Source organism: Diabrotica virgifera, chromosome 2 (assembly GCF_917563875.1).
Source record: "Diabrotica virgifera virgifera chromosome 2, PGI_DIABVI_V3a".
NCBI classification, from domain to species: Eukaryota; Metazoa; Arthropoda; class Insecta; order Coleoptera; family Chrysomelidae; genus Diabrotica; species Diabrotica virgifera.
This window is the reverse complement of record NC_065444.1, coordinates 213,574,476-213,592,386: the sequence shown is the minus strand read 5'-3', so window position 1 is coordinate 213,592,386 and position 17,911 is coordinate 213,574,476. Positions and strand designations below refer to the sequence as shown.

General features: G+C 32.6%; 1 protein-coding gene across 2 annotated transcripts in view; it reads left to right on the top strand.

Moving 5' to 3' along the window:
* The window catches only part of LOC114332134 (membralin), an 893,172-nt gene that overhangs the window by 347,403 nt on the left and 527,858 nt on the right, over positions 1 to 17,911 (top strand). For both annotated transcript variants that reach the window (XM_050643070.1, XM_050643069.1), the window contains exon 7: positions 12,967 to 13,050. In XM_050643070.1, coding sequence (XP_050499027.1) covers positions 12,967 to 13,050 — 84 coding nt within the window. The remainder of the gene's footprint in view (positions 1 to 12,966; positions 13,051 to 17,911) is intronic.

Below are 17,911 nucleotides of genomic sequence, written 5' to 3'. Positions count from 1 at the left end.
TCAGCAATTTACATTTTCACTGACGGAATTCGTTTCACAGCCTTTTCAAAATGGCGAATAGTCCTGGCTTGGAGTTAATAAGTAAAGCATTACTAGAAGAATGTTGAAAATTAAAAAAAAATCAGGGAGTTTGCCTCTTTCAATCACAATAAACGAGGAGTATAAACATCAGCTCTTCCTACTCCACTCTTTTCTGACTTTCTAATTTTTGCTAACTCAACAATAATAGCGAGTGTGAATACATTTTCCCGGTATGCATTTTCACAAACAATTTATTTTATTGTAGTCCTCAGATTTATTATTCCACGATTACTCATGATTACGATGTGTTTCTAGAAATATAATATATGTATATGTTCATCTTTCCACTGAAAAGGCATTTAACGTAGGTATTAAAATATAAATTTATGACAAAAATACCGAAAAAAACAAGTTTACACTTTACACTAGTGGTTCACTGTGGAAGAATCATCCATCCATTTCATCAAAAGTAGGAACACCTTCTACTTTGTTCACTGTTTACTTTGGATGGGCATTTTGGGTGAAATGTAGGTGAAGAGCATGTTTATACCTTTCATTGCAGATGAATCATCCACAGTGTACATCTAAAGTGAATAGTCTAAATTCGCCTTTAGTTTATCCAATGTATTACGTTTATTTAATGGATGAACATCCATTTATTAATATATAATACTTTCATTATGTATACCATAATATCACTTTATTGATATTACGAACACTCTTTACTGACTCAACGAACACTATTCATTGAAACAACAACTTCGTTAATTGACCGACGAAGACTATTCGTTGTGTCAATAACAGTGTTATTTCTCCTAACCTATACTGCTTCATGCATCCAACAAATTTAGTTTATTTCTATAATTATTTCCGTTTATTCCTACAATTAATTCCGTTCATTCCCACAATAAATACGGTTATTCTTACAAACAATTATATTCATTCCTACAATCAGTTTAATTCATTCCTACTAAGAACGTATTTTATATTAATAATTATTGAATGCATTAGCTCAATGTATGATATTAATCATTGATTAATAATAATTTTGCAAATCCCCCTTTTTTGTCCTGAACCTAATGGACTTTACACTGTGTGATTTCTCATATGATTTCACTTATACAGTGAGCTGGAATAAGTGTTACCCCCTCCCCCCGCCGTTATTAACTTATTTATTTTTAGCACATAAGCAAAACGCTCGGGCAGGTCGATTTTTAAAATAACACTGTTCTACAAAATATTTTTTTTCTGGGGTACTGATGATTGATCCTAAATGGCCTTTTCATTCTAAATCAGAATCTGTAATTTAAATTGCTCTATCAGGCACAGATTTTGAGATATTTAGTATTTTATGGTTAAATTCAGGTAAAAATTACCCTAATTAAAATACAATTATGTAGGATAATATCTACTTGGTAATTTCTACCAAATTAGTAACCAAGGGCAAAAATATACCTAAAACTATATTTTCGGGATTATTATAATCCTCACAACACAATAGGACAAACAAAAGAGAGGGATCTAATAATAATAGCACGAACTTTCGACAAGGCGGAGGCGGTATCTCTAACCCAGTGCGCATGAGCGCATGGCAGTTTATAAAACCTAATGTAACAATATGTGTGGGGTTAGTTTCATCTAATTCGTTCTTATATAAAGTTGTGAAGTGTGTTAAGTGTCCGAGAAAATGTCGTCACGTTATAAGTGCCGCAATAACTCAGACAGTTTCTGCTATATTTGTGGTGAATACATTTTTGAAAGACACAGAAAACAAATGTCTCCAGTTGTACATAAAGCCTGCAAACTATATTTTGGTTGTGCCATTGGTGATCAGGATAAAAAATGGGCGCCACATTTTTGTTGTGCGAACTGTTATGTGAAGTTGATACAGTGGTGGAATGGAAAACCTGTTTCGATGGGCTTTGGTGTTCCAATGGTATGGCGCGAGCCCAAGGATCATGTTACAGATTTCTACTTTTGTCTAACAAATGTACGGGGTTTTACTAGCAGAAAGTCTAAACAACACATAGGATACCCCATAAAAGTACCTTCTGCCATACGACCAGTACCTCATAATGCAGAAATTCCTGTACCACCAGTTCCCCGTGATAAAGATAAAATCCGTGGTGTAATTGAGAATATGCCAGAAACAGAAGAAGAAACACCTTTGGACACTTCTGCGGGGGGAAATAACTCAAAGAATGAAGAGCCCTTGTCTGCAACAGACCCAACATATGAGCCTTCTAAACACGTAGTACCGTATCTTTTGTCTCAGGGTGTATTGAATGACTTAGTCAGAGATTTAGGTCTAAGTAAGAGTAAGGCAGAGCTTCTGAGTTCACGTTTGCAAGAATGGAATCTTTTACAGCCAAACACACGTGTAACAGTTTATAGAGACAGAGATCTTGATTTTGTCAAGTTTTTTGAGAAAGATGACATCATGACCTTTTGTAAGGACATCAGAGGCCTAATGACAGCCCTGGATAGACCATATAAAGCTTCTGATTGGCGCCTATTCATAGATGCATCTAAAACAAGCTTAAAAGCTGTTTTACTTCATAACGGTAACTTAATATGTTCGGTTCCCGTTAGTTATGCAAGTTTGACGAAAGAATCATATGGTGTGCTTCAACATGTATTAACGAAAATTAAATATCAAAATTTGCGGAGACTTTAAAATAATCGCAATGATACTTGGCATGCAAGGAGGATATACGAAGTACTGTTGTTTTTTATGTGAGTGGGATAGTCGTGCTCGAAAAGAACATTTTGTAAGAACAGTATGGCCAACCAGAAAATTAATAGTTGGAGAGAAAAATGTGACGAATGAATCTCTTGTTGCCCCTAAAGATGTAATTTTACCACCGCTTCACATTAAACTGGGTTTAATGAAACAATTTGTGAAAGCAATGGATAGAAATGGCCAAGGATTTGCTTACCTCATTACCAAGTTCCCCCGCCTGTCTGATGCAAAAATTAAAGAGGGTGTATTTGTGGGACCACAAATAAGGTATCTGATGAAAGACGATAGTTTCGACACACTTTTGTCTAGAAAAGAAAAGCGTTCCTGGATTGCGTTCAAGAAAGTATGTAAGCAGTTTTTGGGAAGACATCGTTCTGAAGACTATAAAGATGTAGTTAAGGAAATGTTAAATGCATATAAAGATATGGGATGTAATATGTCTTTGAAAGTTCATTTCATGCATTCCCATTTAGACTACTTTCCAGATGATTGCAGCAAAGTATCAGATGAGCATGGAGAACGCTTTCATCAAGAGATAGCGTCAATGGAAAAAAGGTATGAGGGAAAATGGCAACCGTCAATGCTTGCAGACTACTGCTGGAATCTTAAAAGAGACTGCGACGATAAATACAAAAGAAAAAAATAAAATGTTGTGAAATTATGTTTTTAGATCTTTGTATATATTCTATTAGTATTAAAAAAATATATTCTGTAAAAACTTTTTAGTTTTCATGTTAAATATACAGCAGTTAAAAACATACGTAAAATGTGTATTATTCTCACGTGGGGTATCTAAGGAGGAAAGGTGTAGGGGACACAAATATTTTTTTTTTATTTTTTTTTAAATATATTTTCGTAATATATAATAGCTGGCATCAGTTAACCCACGTATAGTTGGTCCTGCCTTAAAAAGTCTTTCATTCCACTGGCGTATTTTGTAAAATAATGGATCAAACAAAAATTCAAATTACTCAAAAACGGTGCCTGATAGAGAAATTTTGAAAGTAAATCTGAATTTAGGAGACCAAAATCATTGATAATCAAGTGCCAGATAGTCAGAAAAAAAGAAAAAGTTTTTTTTTGTAGAACAGTGTAATCATAGTATATTATAACATCAATGTTTCCAACTTTACGCGATCCCTCTTCAGATGACAGGCATAACTTTGATTTTTTTAAATGGGAAAATACATCATGTGATACCTCATTTAAAAGCTTTTGAAATACTGATTACAAAAATGTAAATCCTTTTTGAGGACGTAGGCGAAAAATTTCGGTCGAACTCTTTTTAAACACATTAATTTTTTTCGAATCCTGAGAAAACTAAGTAGTATTTTTGAAAAATTTAAACGCAGAATAAAAGATTACATTATTACCGAGGGCTGAAAGTCCCTTAGAATAAACAAAAAGTTTCTTTTGAATGGTATATTTGAAATTAAAAATCATACTAAATTTTCTCTTTTTCACCCCTGTGACTTATTAAAATAATCATTATAGATATTCTCAGCGACTTCAGACCCTCGATAATGCTATAATATTTTATTCTGCGTTAAAATTTTTCAAAAATACTAATTAGTTTTCTCAGGATTCGAAAAAAATGAATACGATAATAGACACACGGAAACTTCCTTCCAGTACGGACTACAGTTGGAAACGAAATGAAATTATTCGGGACTTCGACAAATAATTATTTTTTAAACAATGGTAACACAGAGAACCTCGGGGTCCCACGATAAGGAAAAGCCGTTACATTTCAAATGGTCAAGCAAAACATTTATTGTTTCAACAACTGCGTTTATTGTTACCATGAACGCATTGATTGTGATTATTAAACGCAGTAGTAGATTTATTAATGCATTCGTTGTCACAACAATCAGTTTAGATCTATGGAATAATCAAATATTACTCTATATTAACAACATTTGTACGTTGTCACGATAAACCAAGATAATTGCTTATCATCTACGAAATCAAGGAAGTAGTTTGCTGCCAGAATTACCATTATTTATTAAATATACGAAACTAACTGGCTGAATAAATTGAGTGTTATTTATTAATGTACTCTAGTTATTTTCACAATTATTATTCAGTAATTGTGACAATAACCAAATACATTCATCGATGTCTAAAAGTTCGTTTAAACAAAAAATTAAATTGTTTTTACAACGAAATACTATTCAATAATCACTGTTAATCAATATTACGAACTAAATTTTTTTGAGTGTGGTGGGTAGGGTGGATCTATTATCGCAAAATTTTAAAAAAATTTACACATTGATATGGAATACCTACCAAAAGTTACGACAATAAAAAAGTGATATTACAACTTTTTGATAAAAGTACATCTTCTGCCTTCTACCGGCATTTTAAAAAACGAAAAAAAAAATGTTGGAGTAGTAATAATTACAAAATAAAAAAAATTGACAAATTAAATGGAATACCCAGCCAAATTTACCTTTAGTAACGACAATAATAAAGTATTATTACGACTTTTGGATAAAATTACATCTTCTGCCCTCTATACACTTTTGAAAAACAAAACAGAATTGGCATTCTTAACAGAAGCCAGGTCCTGGCGGTCCTGGTTTGTTTAGTCTAGTAGTTTAGTCCCATCTTCGGGGTGCGGGGGTGCTGCGACTTTGGACTTTCAGTAATGTTTCAGTAAAGTCGGTATGTGGCGCACGTACATTAGTTTGCAATTAGTCGTGAAAATTGAACAGTTTTTTGGTTTTCGGCGATCGTGTTATAAAATATGAGTTATGAGTTGTTCAAAGATACGTTACACTAGGCAATACATTGAGTGTTCGTTAGCTGGTGTTCCTGCAGATTTTAAAGGTAACGAACTTCCTTCGAAAGCTCATGTTTACAGTGTTATCTATGGACAAAGTATAATTTAAAATCTCCAAACTCAGGGAAGAAACCAACGGTTTTTGAGATATCTAAAATAGTGTCTAACAAAATTTTAAGTGTGAGGTAGAAAGCTTCAATTCATACCATAACAAGAAAACGTATTTTACAATTAGTAAAAACTCATCACGATAAGTACTTAAAACTTTTGAGGTATCCAGAAATTAAGAAAAATGATATGGGAAATTTTTGAACAATGTTCTTGCGACAAGGAAAGAAAGGTACCTAAAAAATGAACGGGGGTTTTTACTAGACCAAAGAGGATCTAGAAAAATGATTATTGGAAATATCGATTTAAAAGAAACCTTAAAGCTGACAAATAAGGCAAGAAGAGTGGAAAAAGAGATGCAAAGAAAAGAACTACAACAATCCGGTCAACATGAAAGCTGCAATAACCTATCAAGAAAGCGAAAGCTAGAAACTGATCCAGAAATAGATCCTGAATTCCCTTCCACTTCACATGCCAATATCAGTACAGAAATTATTTGAGCAGTGCTCACAAAATTATTTTAAACTTCCTACCTTGGCCAAAGTCTGTGACCGCTATGGACTATCGGACAGATCTGCAGCAGCTGTGGCAACGGCAGTGCTACACGACCTTGGAATTGTTACCAACGCTATACCAACGAGTATATTGCTGATAGGCAAAACAATAAAATAACTTGCCCTTTATTGCTTCAAGGTTTGAAAGTAGAGGATTTAAAAAATATTATTTCCGGATCTCCTGAGAAAATCATTGACATAGCTACATTTTTCTGTCACACCCAATCTGTAGAGAGCATCGTGAAGCTCGTAACTGAAGCATCTTCATCGGTTATTGGGTCACAAAAAAGAGAGAATTTTATCAAGGCAAAAATTGATTCGCGCAAAGTTTAAAGTTATGCCAAAATTTGAGTCCAAAAAAGACTACAAATAAATAATCAAAATTAAGGTGGAGGGTAGGGAGTGAGTAGAAGAATAAATATGATATATTTCAAAAATATTTCAATTGGATATCATTTTTATAATAATACCTTGTACTTACTACTTAACTTTTCAATTAAAGTCATAAGTTCGTATTTTTTATTTCTTTTATTTTTTCAACCCCCGGTAGAGGGCAGAAGATGAAATTTTTTTGAAAAATCGCAAATAAAGATTCGGTTCGTAATACCAATTGGCAACTTTTGCGCACTATTCCAAAACAGTTTTCGAAATTTCGATTTTTCGATCCACCCTAGTGGTGGGTGTTCTAGAATCAGCTTCCATTCCTTCCTATCCTTCGCCTTGGGTTTCCAATTTCGGGTCAAAGAACTGCATCTCCAAAATACTCAGTGAATGCAACAAATGAAGAAATTGGTATAGAAAAATATTTTTGAAGCGTGTAAAATATATATGCTGTACAAGAAAAACACCTCCATACGTAAAAAACTGCCCTGTAAGTGTCTACATTTTTCAACAATATGTTTTGTTAAGACGTTTATTTACCAATATCGTCTAACAGCTACCTGCTAAATATAGTACGTTGGTATACATATTCAAAGGTCCTTTGAAATATCGGCTCCATGGTAACTATTCATGCATCACAGCACAAAGAAATCCCGAAAATACATAAAGAAGCACGTGGAAGTTTATCCTAACAAGGATTGAATAGAAAATTTGCGGCCAGTTTTATTTACATAACAAAATCAATTTTTTCTTTGATATTTACGAGAATATTTAGATATTTTTTTGTGGCAGTTTTGTGAAAAAATGAGCACAATAATAAAGATACAGTATGTTGTTATATCGGATTGTCGGTAACTATAGAAGGTTGTGAAAAATAGTTTTACTTACAAGTTTCGTACTCCAAATATTATCTGCACTAAAAATTCTTTTCTTTGTACAAACAGGTGACAACTGCATCAAAATCTTTACGACAGTGTAACCATGAGTGAAAACTTTTTTTCTACGTCATACTATTTACACAGACGTATAGTAAGTTTTAGAACAGCTATAGAAACAAATAAAGCAAACTATGAAATACTATTAGGAGATTTTAATGCTAAATTGAGCAAAAAAGAAGAAGATTATGAACATTTAATTGGACAAAATAAATGTGCCGTTTTCGTGGTCTGACCGTTCCAAATTTTTAACCTGTTCCACAATTAAAATTGCCCCTGTTCCAGTGTTCCCATATATCAAAGTTTATCCGACTAGACACCCTTAAGCTATTAACAAACTTTCAGCTTGCTATTAATCAACTTTTATTTCATACGCAGGATCCAGACCTATCTAATTTGTTTAACCAATTTTTGAAAAAATAATTTTTTCCCAAAAATCCATGATTTTAATAATACTATCCCTATTAATCATAGAAAATGTTAAGGTATACTTTAATAAATAAATTATCTTCAATAAATAATTATCTCATAAAAATCATTTATTTATTAAAGTGTACTTTAACTTTTTCTGTGATTATTAATGCTACTGTGATTAAAAAAATAGATTTTTGTAAAAAAATATTTTTTCAAGAATTGTTTGAACAAATTAGACTGTTTATTAATTAATAAATTTATAAACAAATTGCATATTTGTAATGTACGTAAAAATTACATACCAATTAAAAAAAAAAGATCAAAATCCATCGAGTTGATCCGTAGATACAGCAAATTATATTCGTTTGAAATTGCTTTTTCAGTATTTTAACTCGCTGGATTTGTAGGTTCTAGTCCAAAAAGCCATTGCGCATCCGCTAGCAAAAATATTCTGATTCGGATTTTTTGCACAATCTTATTCAAAAAGGATTCCTTTTAACAAATTTGCATGTTGCCAGGACCAAAAGGTGGTCAAAAATTTTTTAAACGTTTTTTTTTTGTTTTTTTCCTAAAATTATTTTTTTTTGCATGAAAAAAAGTTTTTTTTAGGTTTTTTGGATCATTTCAAACAGAAAAGGTCTTTAGTGACTTTTCTCTAAAAATGATAGTTTTTGACATATAAGCGATTAAAAATTGAAAAATTGCGAAATCGGCCATTTTTAACCCTCAAAAACTATGTGAACAACTGAAAATTTGAATGTTGCCAAGGTAGGTAGATATTGTTTAAACATCGATTGATGAAATCCCGAAGAGTTTTCTGCAATACAATATTCACAACTCCTTTGTTTTTTAATTGCTAATCAAGCGTGTGCGACACTATTTTCCACCGACAGTATGGTGGAAATGAAAGGAATAAATTCGTTATTTCGTAAACCGGCGACTTTAAGGAAAAATCCCGAAACAGGTCGATTTTTATTTTTAAGTTATGATATTGTGGCATATATGGTATACTAGCGACGTCATCCATCTGGACGTGATGACGTAATCGATGATTTTTTAAAATGAGAATAGGGGTCGTGTGGTAGCTCATTTGAAAGGTTCTTCAATTCTCTATTCAGTCATGTAAACATTTACATAATTATTTATACAGGGTGTCCAAAAAATTTTTATTAAATTAAATTATTTGACAAAAAAAGAAGTAGAAGGACACCCTGTATAAATAATTATGTAAATGTTTACCTTACTGAATAGAGAATTGAAGAACCTTTTAAATGAGCTACCACACGACCCCTACTCTCATTTAAAAAAAATCATAGATAACGTCACCACGCCCAGACGGATGACGTCACTAGTATACCATATATGCCACAATATCATAACTTAAAAATAAAAATCGACCTGTTTCAAGATTTTTCCTTAAAGTCGCCGGTTTACGAAATAACAAATTTATTCCTTTCATTTGCGCCATACTGTCGTCGGTGGAAAATAGTGTCGCGCATGCTTGATTAGCAATTAAAAAACAAAGGAGTTTTGAATAATGTATTGCAAAAAACTCTTCGGGATTTCATCAATCGATGTTTAAAGAATATCTACCTACCTTGGCAACATTCAAATTTTCAGTTTTTCACATAGTTTTTGAGGGTTAAAAATGGCCGATTTCGCAATTTTTCAATTGTTAATCGCTTATATGTCAAAAACTATCATTTTTAGAGAAAAGTCACTAAAGACCTTTTCTGTTTGAAATGATCCAAAAAACCTAAAAAAACTTTTTTCCATGCAAAAAAAAACAATTTTAGGAAAAAAACAAAAAAAAAAAAAACTTTTAAAAAATTTTTGACCACCTTTTGGTCCTGGCAACATGCAAATTTTGTAAGTAAGTCTTTTTGAGTAAGATTGTGCAAAAAATCCGAATTATAATATTTTTCCTAGCGGATGCTCAGTGGCTTTCTGGACTATTCCCCTTAGTAATCGTTTGCACTACATTTTTGAAAAATCGTAGAGGGTGCTGTGAAGGTATAATGTTTGTGCAATTTTTTTTAAGAAAAATACAAATACCATTCTTTAAAATGGCATTAATGAGATTCCTTAATTATTATAAACAAATTAGCTGTGAATTAAAAAAAAAACATATGGCTAACTTTGTCCCAAATGAGCCCAGGCTAAATTTTTTTATTTGAAAATTGGTGTTTTTTTTCTTTGGAGTTGTATGACTACGGGCCCTTCAAGGCTCATTCGCCGATTCACCAATTTTGCTCATTTATTTTACAATATATTTTTCTATACCTATCTACTTAACATTTTCTATCCTACTTATTCTACATACTTTATAAGGAATTCCCACTGGTCAATAAGAATACCACATCAGGCAAAAACACAGGTTACTTATATATTATAATAGATTTTAATTTCGGTTTTTAAAATTGTTGTTAAAATAATATATTTTAGAATATATAAAAAGATTGTTTCTACAGACAACATTTTTAAAGTTAAGTATACTAAATGTTTATAAACTACAAAATTTTAAAAATTTGGCATTAGGATTTTTGACTATGTTAATTATTTTTTTATCTTTTTTTAATACATTTTGATACTATCACTCTTCTACTTTCATTTGGCATACTCAGAATTGCTATATCTTCATTATTTTCTGTCTTATCTTAATGCAAAATGAAGGTCTCTGGGATAAACAAATAGAATAACTGTTAAACTAATTAATGGATCGGTCTCAAATTTTGAGGGTTTGTTAAGTACCCCAATATCCAATTGTAGGGTGAAACACTACAGTTCTAAGGTAGTTTTAGTAAAAGTTATTAACAAATAAAGATTTTCAGCTATTTTTCAGTTTGCGTAGCAACAAATTAACTTTTTAACTTTTAAAAACCGGCATTTTGAAGGTTTTTCAATGTTCTAAAAACTGAATATTTTAATTTTATGTCAACTCTTTAGTTTTTGAATGGAGTGCAAAAAATCGAAAAAATCGCGATTTTTGCACTAAATTGTTAATAATTAAAAAACGGACGCGAACTCTAGGCAGGAAACAGGTAGATTTTCTTCCTAAATGTCTACAATAACTAAAAAAGTAATCAGCTACCTGGATCCTTGAGTGTCTCGAGAAAATCCTATTTACCCTGGACTATAGTACCGTTCTCTGAAAAGCTAAAGCTTTTCAAAAAAGTCTAAAGCTTTCGCTAAACCAAAGCGAAAAATTGTCTGGTCCGAGGAACTATAGAATAATAACAAGAGTTTCTTTGTGACTAATGAAAAATCCATATTTCTGAAACGATTTTCTATTAAATTTATTTTTTCATGACACGTAGATATATGTCGAATATTAGAATCTCGTCCTGCGGTATGTTTTTCCGTTCTTCCAAAGAGACAGAGGAACAAAATGATGAATGATCGAGAGAAGAGGAATAGTCGAGGATGTAAATTAAGAAGCTGGTTTGCATTGACATCTACAGTCACTCTACTCAATTTTTTCAAAATTTTAGGATCAACAAACGTAAAGAATTAAAAATTAAATTTCTTAAATAATCAACGTCTTACATATAAAATAAATAAATATAAAGTAACATAAGGCTTTAAATTATTTTTTTTTAATAAAGTAATTTTTGTTAATTTTGTCAAAAATTTTACTGACGAAGTAGTAAATATTGGAAAGGATATTTGAATCGTCAACGTAAAACGACACGTAAAATAGATCTAATAGTTAATTTACTCTAGTTAAGAGGTTACAGTAGCGAGTTATCAAAACGAAAAACGCCTTCCAAGATTGCGGCTTTAATTTTGAATATTTTAAAAATCGACAAGGAAAAAGTTTTCCTGTAGTTGGCTGTATACCAGATTTCTGTTCTTTTATCTGTATCGATATCTGTTCAGTGCAGTAGTGTATTATTTTAAGAATTCGTTAATGTTGATCCATAGGGAAGTAGTGTTAATTTTATATTTAATTTATTATATTTTGTGTAATAGAACTAAGTTGTTGGACTATTTAAAAAAATAGATTATTGTTAATTGTGAGTTTTACTTATAGGTAAGTATATTTACCTAAAAATATTTCGAATTCTAATGTGAGTATATAAAGTTGTAGGAGGATTTTTATTTTAAAAATATTATCAATCGTTTAAAAAATGGGAAAAGTTCATTGAAAGTTCTATTAAAAAAAGGTTGAAACTAGTTGAGTACTTTTGGCGTTCTATGAACTAAATAAAATAAGACGACTCTTGTTTCTCTTCTCAATGAAATGATTATTTATTATTGTTGTATTATTATTTCGTGCAAATACCTATGTTAACATAAAATGTTCACCCATTTTGGTTTATTTTTATAAATATTTATTTACTAATAATAAAATATTGTTTTTTATTACTTCCATTTAGCGCGCCGATGAATATTATGTCAAAATATTGATCTTAGATAATGCCAAATATTGCCACTGTTGCCAAAGTTTCGCAGAACTTTCGAAATAGGATATAATATTATCTCCCGAAGTTATATTGATGACGCGCTACTGTAGACTCTTAAAGGGGAGTCCGTTATACAAATGTAAACATTTCATTTCTAAAATTATAAACCAATATATTTCTACTACCTTTTTTACCGTTAGTTGTTAATAAATTCCTTTCAAACCATACTCAAATTTTATTTTTGAACAGTTTAACATCTCAACCAATAAAATTATCGTCAAAATTATTGATGAGAAATGGTAATGGATAGTCACATTCTAGAAAATACAATTTTTTCACAGACTACAAATGAAATAGTGCGGTTACTAAGACAACCGAGTTTACTCTGTTTCCCATAAAGAATCGTAAGACTCAATAAATGTCACCGTATCACCAGTCTCATTTATTTCCCATTGAAACATCTTGTATAAAACGGAAAACCTGGTTTCCATGTCCCAATAATCAAAAATAAAAAAAATATTATCTGATGCTGTATGTTTACTATCGTTCCAATAAACTGTATGAGTAGTAATTGATATCACTATGTTATTTACTAAAGTTTATTCTTTTTTCATTTCAGTCGATCTTCTACAAATGTTGGAGTTTAACGTTACAGTGACTTTTCCAGCCGCTCCTTTGTTAACGGTTATCTTGGCTCTTGTCGGTAAGTACCAAAATAAAATGTTTAGACAACAAATGCTAAAAACAGGACGTTAATAAATTAACGGTAAATGTTATACACTTGAGAGCAAAAAAATCGACTTAAAAGTAAAATAAGTTATGCTTTTTGATTACGCTGTTTGGTAAGTCTCTCCACATACAATGTAAATTTACAAGTAAAGTATTGTGTAATTTACTTTCATACTTCTTATTATACTCGTATATGTTACGCTCAAACTCCGAATTCGGACAATGTCCAAAATTTTTACTCACTTCGCGATGTGGACAACGTGAATTACTCACGTCGCGGAGTGAGCATTTTATTCGGACATTGGCCGACGCGAACTACCCAGAACGCGTGGTGGGTAAACGAAAGTTCTCAATTGCCGAAATAAACACGTTGTTACGTTTTAAAAATTCAATCATCTATATATTATTTTTATTAATAAGATTATTCCACTCTTGATTCAGTGAATTTGTACTCTACGCGCTCCCTAGTGGGAAAGTTTTGGGGTAGTTCTGATGTTTTTCATTATATATGGATTTTGCGCTGCTGAAGCTGAATATGAGGTTTGCGGACAAAATTTCTTGCCGGAACATTGACAAAATCGCGAAAAAATCCAAAAATTTCAGCTTTTTTCCGGTTTTTTGCTCAAATCTTGAAAAGTATTAACTTTTAGTAAATGGTCTGTTAACAGAAATTAAAGTACTTAAAATTATCTACAAATATCACTATTCACTTTTTTTCTCAGACGAACCGTTCGGTCTAAAGTGCAAGTTGAAAATTGACAATTTTTAACGGTCTCGGCAAAACCTACTTTTTACATTCCAAAACTTTAGTTTTTATTAGAATGATGTCATTTGATAAATTTCTCCTAGTTTTCTGTACAAATAATAAATGTTAGTTCATAATATGAATATGGTATGACTCTTCTCACAGTTGCCATGTATCCATTCCATCCTAAAATACCGAAAATATCTCTGCTTTTACCTTAGAGCCACAGAAGATCAGGCACAAATGGAGTCACAGTTTCAGTTGGTGTGAACATTCCCTTCGGATCTTGATTTCTGATATACCTTGAGGTTTTGTCCTTTCAAAATATATTAGTTGAACAGCTCTCTGACTTCCATAAACCTCAGGTGCGGGTTTAGTTTTTAGCCGAGGAATGGATTGGTTAGGAGCTATTGCATGTTTTGGTGCAATACAAGAAATGCCACCCATGACGTAAAAAGTGTGGTATCCGTCGATTGTATGTACGTTAACCCTTTCTGTACCAACGCTGCATATATACGTTTTTGAAAAAGTGGGTCTGTATTCCCAGCCGCCGTATATATACGTTCAAGGTGTTATGGTCTCAATTTACCAAAGCCGAAAATATGCGTTGCTTATAAAATTTTAGACTCATTGGTGTCCCAATGCCGTAGAAATATATCCGAAAATGTTAGATTATTGTTCCCAAAGCCTCAAAATGTTGGCACGTAAGACAGGTCATGCGGACCTATTGCCGTATAAATTTGTTCACATATTTTAGATATATGCTATATTGTAGCACTGGTGGCAACACTTATAGGTAGCTGCTAGAAGGTGAAGCGTTTGTAGCCACAGAAAAGACCAGAAAAAAAGAAGCGAATCGAGAAACATGTGTGTAAGATGCGGATTCGGCCTTTGCGTAGTGTCATGTTTGGAGGAGTACAACACAAAAGAAAACTTTTAATGTTAATTTACATTACATTATTTTTTTTTAAGTTAGTTACATTTTTTCAAGTTGGTTTTGCTCTCTGATGTGTACTTTTGAAAAGAAAACGTTTAAGTTGGTTAAAAAAACTCATTAAAAACATGTTTTGGTCATTTGTTTGTTTATTTATATGCGACGTATATATAAGGCAATGGGACTCTAAGCATTAAAAAAAACCTTTGGGATTGAGGGACCAACATGCAAGTTAAGGCCTGGCATGGAAAGGGTTAAAATCAGCGATCTCGTACACCTGTTGTGTAAAGCACGGCTGGTCAATTGCTGACACTTCCAGATAAGCAACGCGCTTGCCCAAAGTCTTGTAGCGGCGGTAAGGCCCAGATAGTTGGCCTCACCATTCTTTACAGGGATGGCCGTTTTCTCTACAAAAAGTACGGCTCAAGAAAATAGGTTGATGTAGTTTCCTCGTTGGGTTTTTGTTCATCCTATACAGAAACTGTTCGCCTGGAAGTGTCAGCATTCGCAGGCGATCCGCAGAAAATTGACCTGCCGTGCTTTACACAGCAGGTGTACGATAACGCTTATTTTAACGTACAGACAATCGACGAATACCACACTTTTCTCGTCATATGTGGCATTTCTTGTATTGCACCAAAACATGCAGTAGCTCCTAAGCAATCCATTCCTCGGATAAAAAAGAAACCCGCGCCTGAGGTTTATGGAAGTCAGGAAGCTGTTCAACTAATTCATTTTAAAAGGACAAAACCTCAAGGTTTATCAGAAATCAAGATAACAGATCCGAAGGAAATGTTCACACCAACTGAAACTGTGACTCCATATGTGGCTGATCTTCTGTGGCTCTAAAGGAAAAGCAGAGATATTCCTGGCCTCTTAGGACGGAATGGACTCATGGAAGCTGTCACAAGAGACATACCATACCTATGAACTAACATTTATTATTTGTACAGAAAACTAGGAGAAATTTATCAAATGACAGCATTCTAATAAAAAATAAAGTTTTGGAATGTAAAAAGTGGGTTTTGCCGAGACCGTTAAAAATTGGTAATTTTCAACATTAACTTTAGACCGAACGATTCGTCTGAGCAAAAAAAGGAAATAGTGATATTTGTAGATAATTTTAAGTACTTTAATTTCTGTCAACAGACCATTTACTAAAAGTTAATAGTTTTCGATATTTGAGCAAAAAAGCGGAAAAAAGCTGAAATTTTTCGTTTTTTTCGCGATTTTTTCAATGTTCCAGCAAGAAATTTTGTCCGCAAACCTCATATTCGGATTCAGCAGCCCAAAATCCATATATAATGAAAGAAATCAGAACTACCCCAAAACTTTCCTAGTAAAAACACAATTTTATTGAATCATCTTTCATATCGTTTCCCACATTTCTCCTATTTTCTTAAATCAATAATCGAATAGATAGCAGACTTTGAATTTGGCAAGGGTTGTCATGGATACGTTACGGTACGTCACTTTGACAGTCGTCGAATTCTAAAATTGGGGTGCTTCTTGCAACATAAGTTTTCAGGCAATTGATCTTGGATAAATCACCCTCATTGGGGATATCGGCCTGAACTTATGTTAAATGAACTTGGCATATTGTAGTGTTGTTGTAGGTACATTTTGTGTAGTTGTCAAGTTCACACCGTATGAAACGGGACCTATTTTCAAAGCACCATTTTAGATACGCCGTAACGATTCCTGAAACCATTCTGAAGGAAGAGAACATCAGTTATTAGGCCTTAAACCACAAAATAGATAGGGGCAGATAGTACCTAGTTATTGTTGAAAATACTCTGTGGAAAGTAGAAGAGTTTTTTTGTATATGTACCCCCTGGAAAACCCTTCTGGCTAAAGGGGTTCCGTTTGCTTCCATTTACTCCCAATTTCTTCTTGCAATTTTTAGTTTCGTTGTGCTTGCAATTGTTTGATCACGTAGTTAATTTGTTACTTGTTATTCTTCTCATTGGAATTGGATACACCGTTGGATACCTCACTACAGATTTAAGATAAGGATTTTGATTAATTTATTTTTTTATGCGTTTATGTTCATTAGTCTTTAGTAATTTTAGTTTATTTGTGAGTAGTACCTATACCTCGTCCAATTTACTTACCGTTGCACGTCATCCGCGCCATAGCCTGTCACACAATACCAACACGAAATATTTAGGCGGTGGGTGTGTTCTTTTTTCACTAACTAACTTTCACCTTTCATCCCTTATTGCTACTTCCTGTATCCACTGAGGTGTCAGCCTGAAAGGGGTCATAATTATCAATATACAATAGACACATTTCACATGCCAAACTTCATATTACTTATGACAATGATTTTTCGGCTCTAGCTCTTAGACTATAATGCAAAATATTTGTGAACTTTCGGACCTAAACCCTATTATAATTAAAATACTCTGAATGGCAAAAGTTTCACACTAATTAGTGACCGCCTGCAGAGATACTGAAACATGTAAATTAAATCATATAATATATTATTTCGTTTTATTCTGAATTTCAGTTTCAAACAAGCAGCCTCCAATTTCAAGTTCTTTTATAATAACAAACAAAACACCTCCTACATTTTCATAAAGCGTCATTTTAAAAAGAATAAATCAACAACGATGCTGCCTGTTGCCCTTTCTTATTGTTCCCATCATAAATAGAAAGCCTCCAGGAAAAAAGCATTATCACAGAGAAGAAAGTTTCCAACATTCCACGCATTTGTTTTCGAATAACTCAAAAATAACTGTTAACATCAATGTTTTTATTAAATTATACAGAAAATTTCCATATTGTTTAGGGAATACGTGTTTGTTATATTATATTATGCTGAAATTTGCTTTTGTAAACATTTTACAGCAACGACTACAAAAACAGGAAAAAAATGTTTTATGAACCATATTGGGCTTTATCGTAAAAATCAAAACACATCGAAACCCTAGTGCAGTCGAACGAGAATACCCACAGAAATTTTTAGACTAAGAGCGGTGTAGGTGAAATTTGCTAATCATTTTAGGTGATTTTAGGCACGATAAGAGTCTATAACTTAAATAGTAGAACTTATGAAAACTTATAGTGAGGGAGACAAGTATACTAAATGTGCAGTCACTCGAGCTCTTTGGGGACCTATTGAGTTGTGAAGAGTAGGTTCTAAAACCAAAA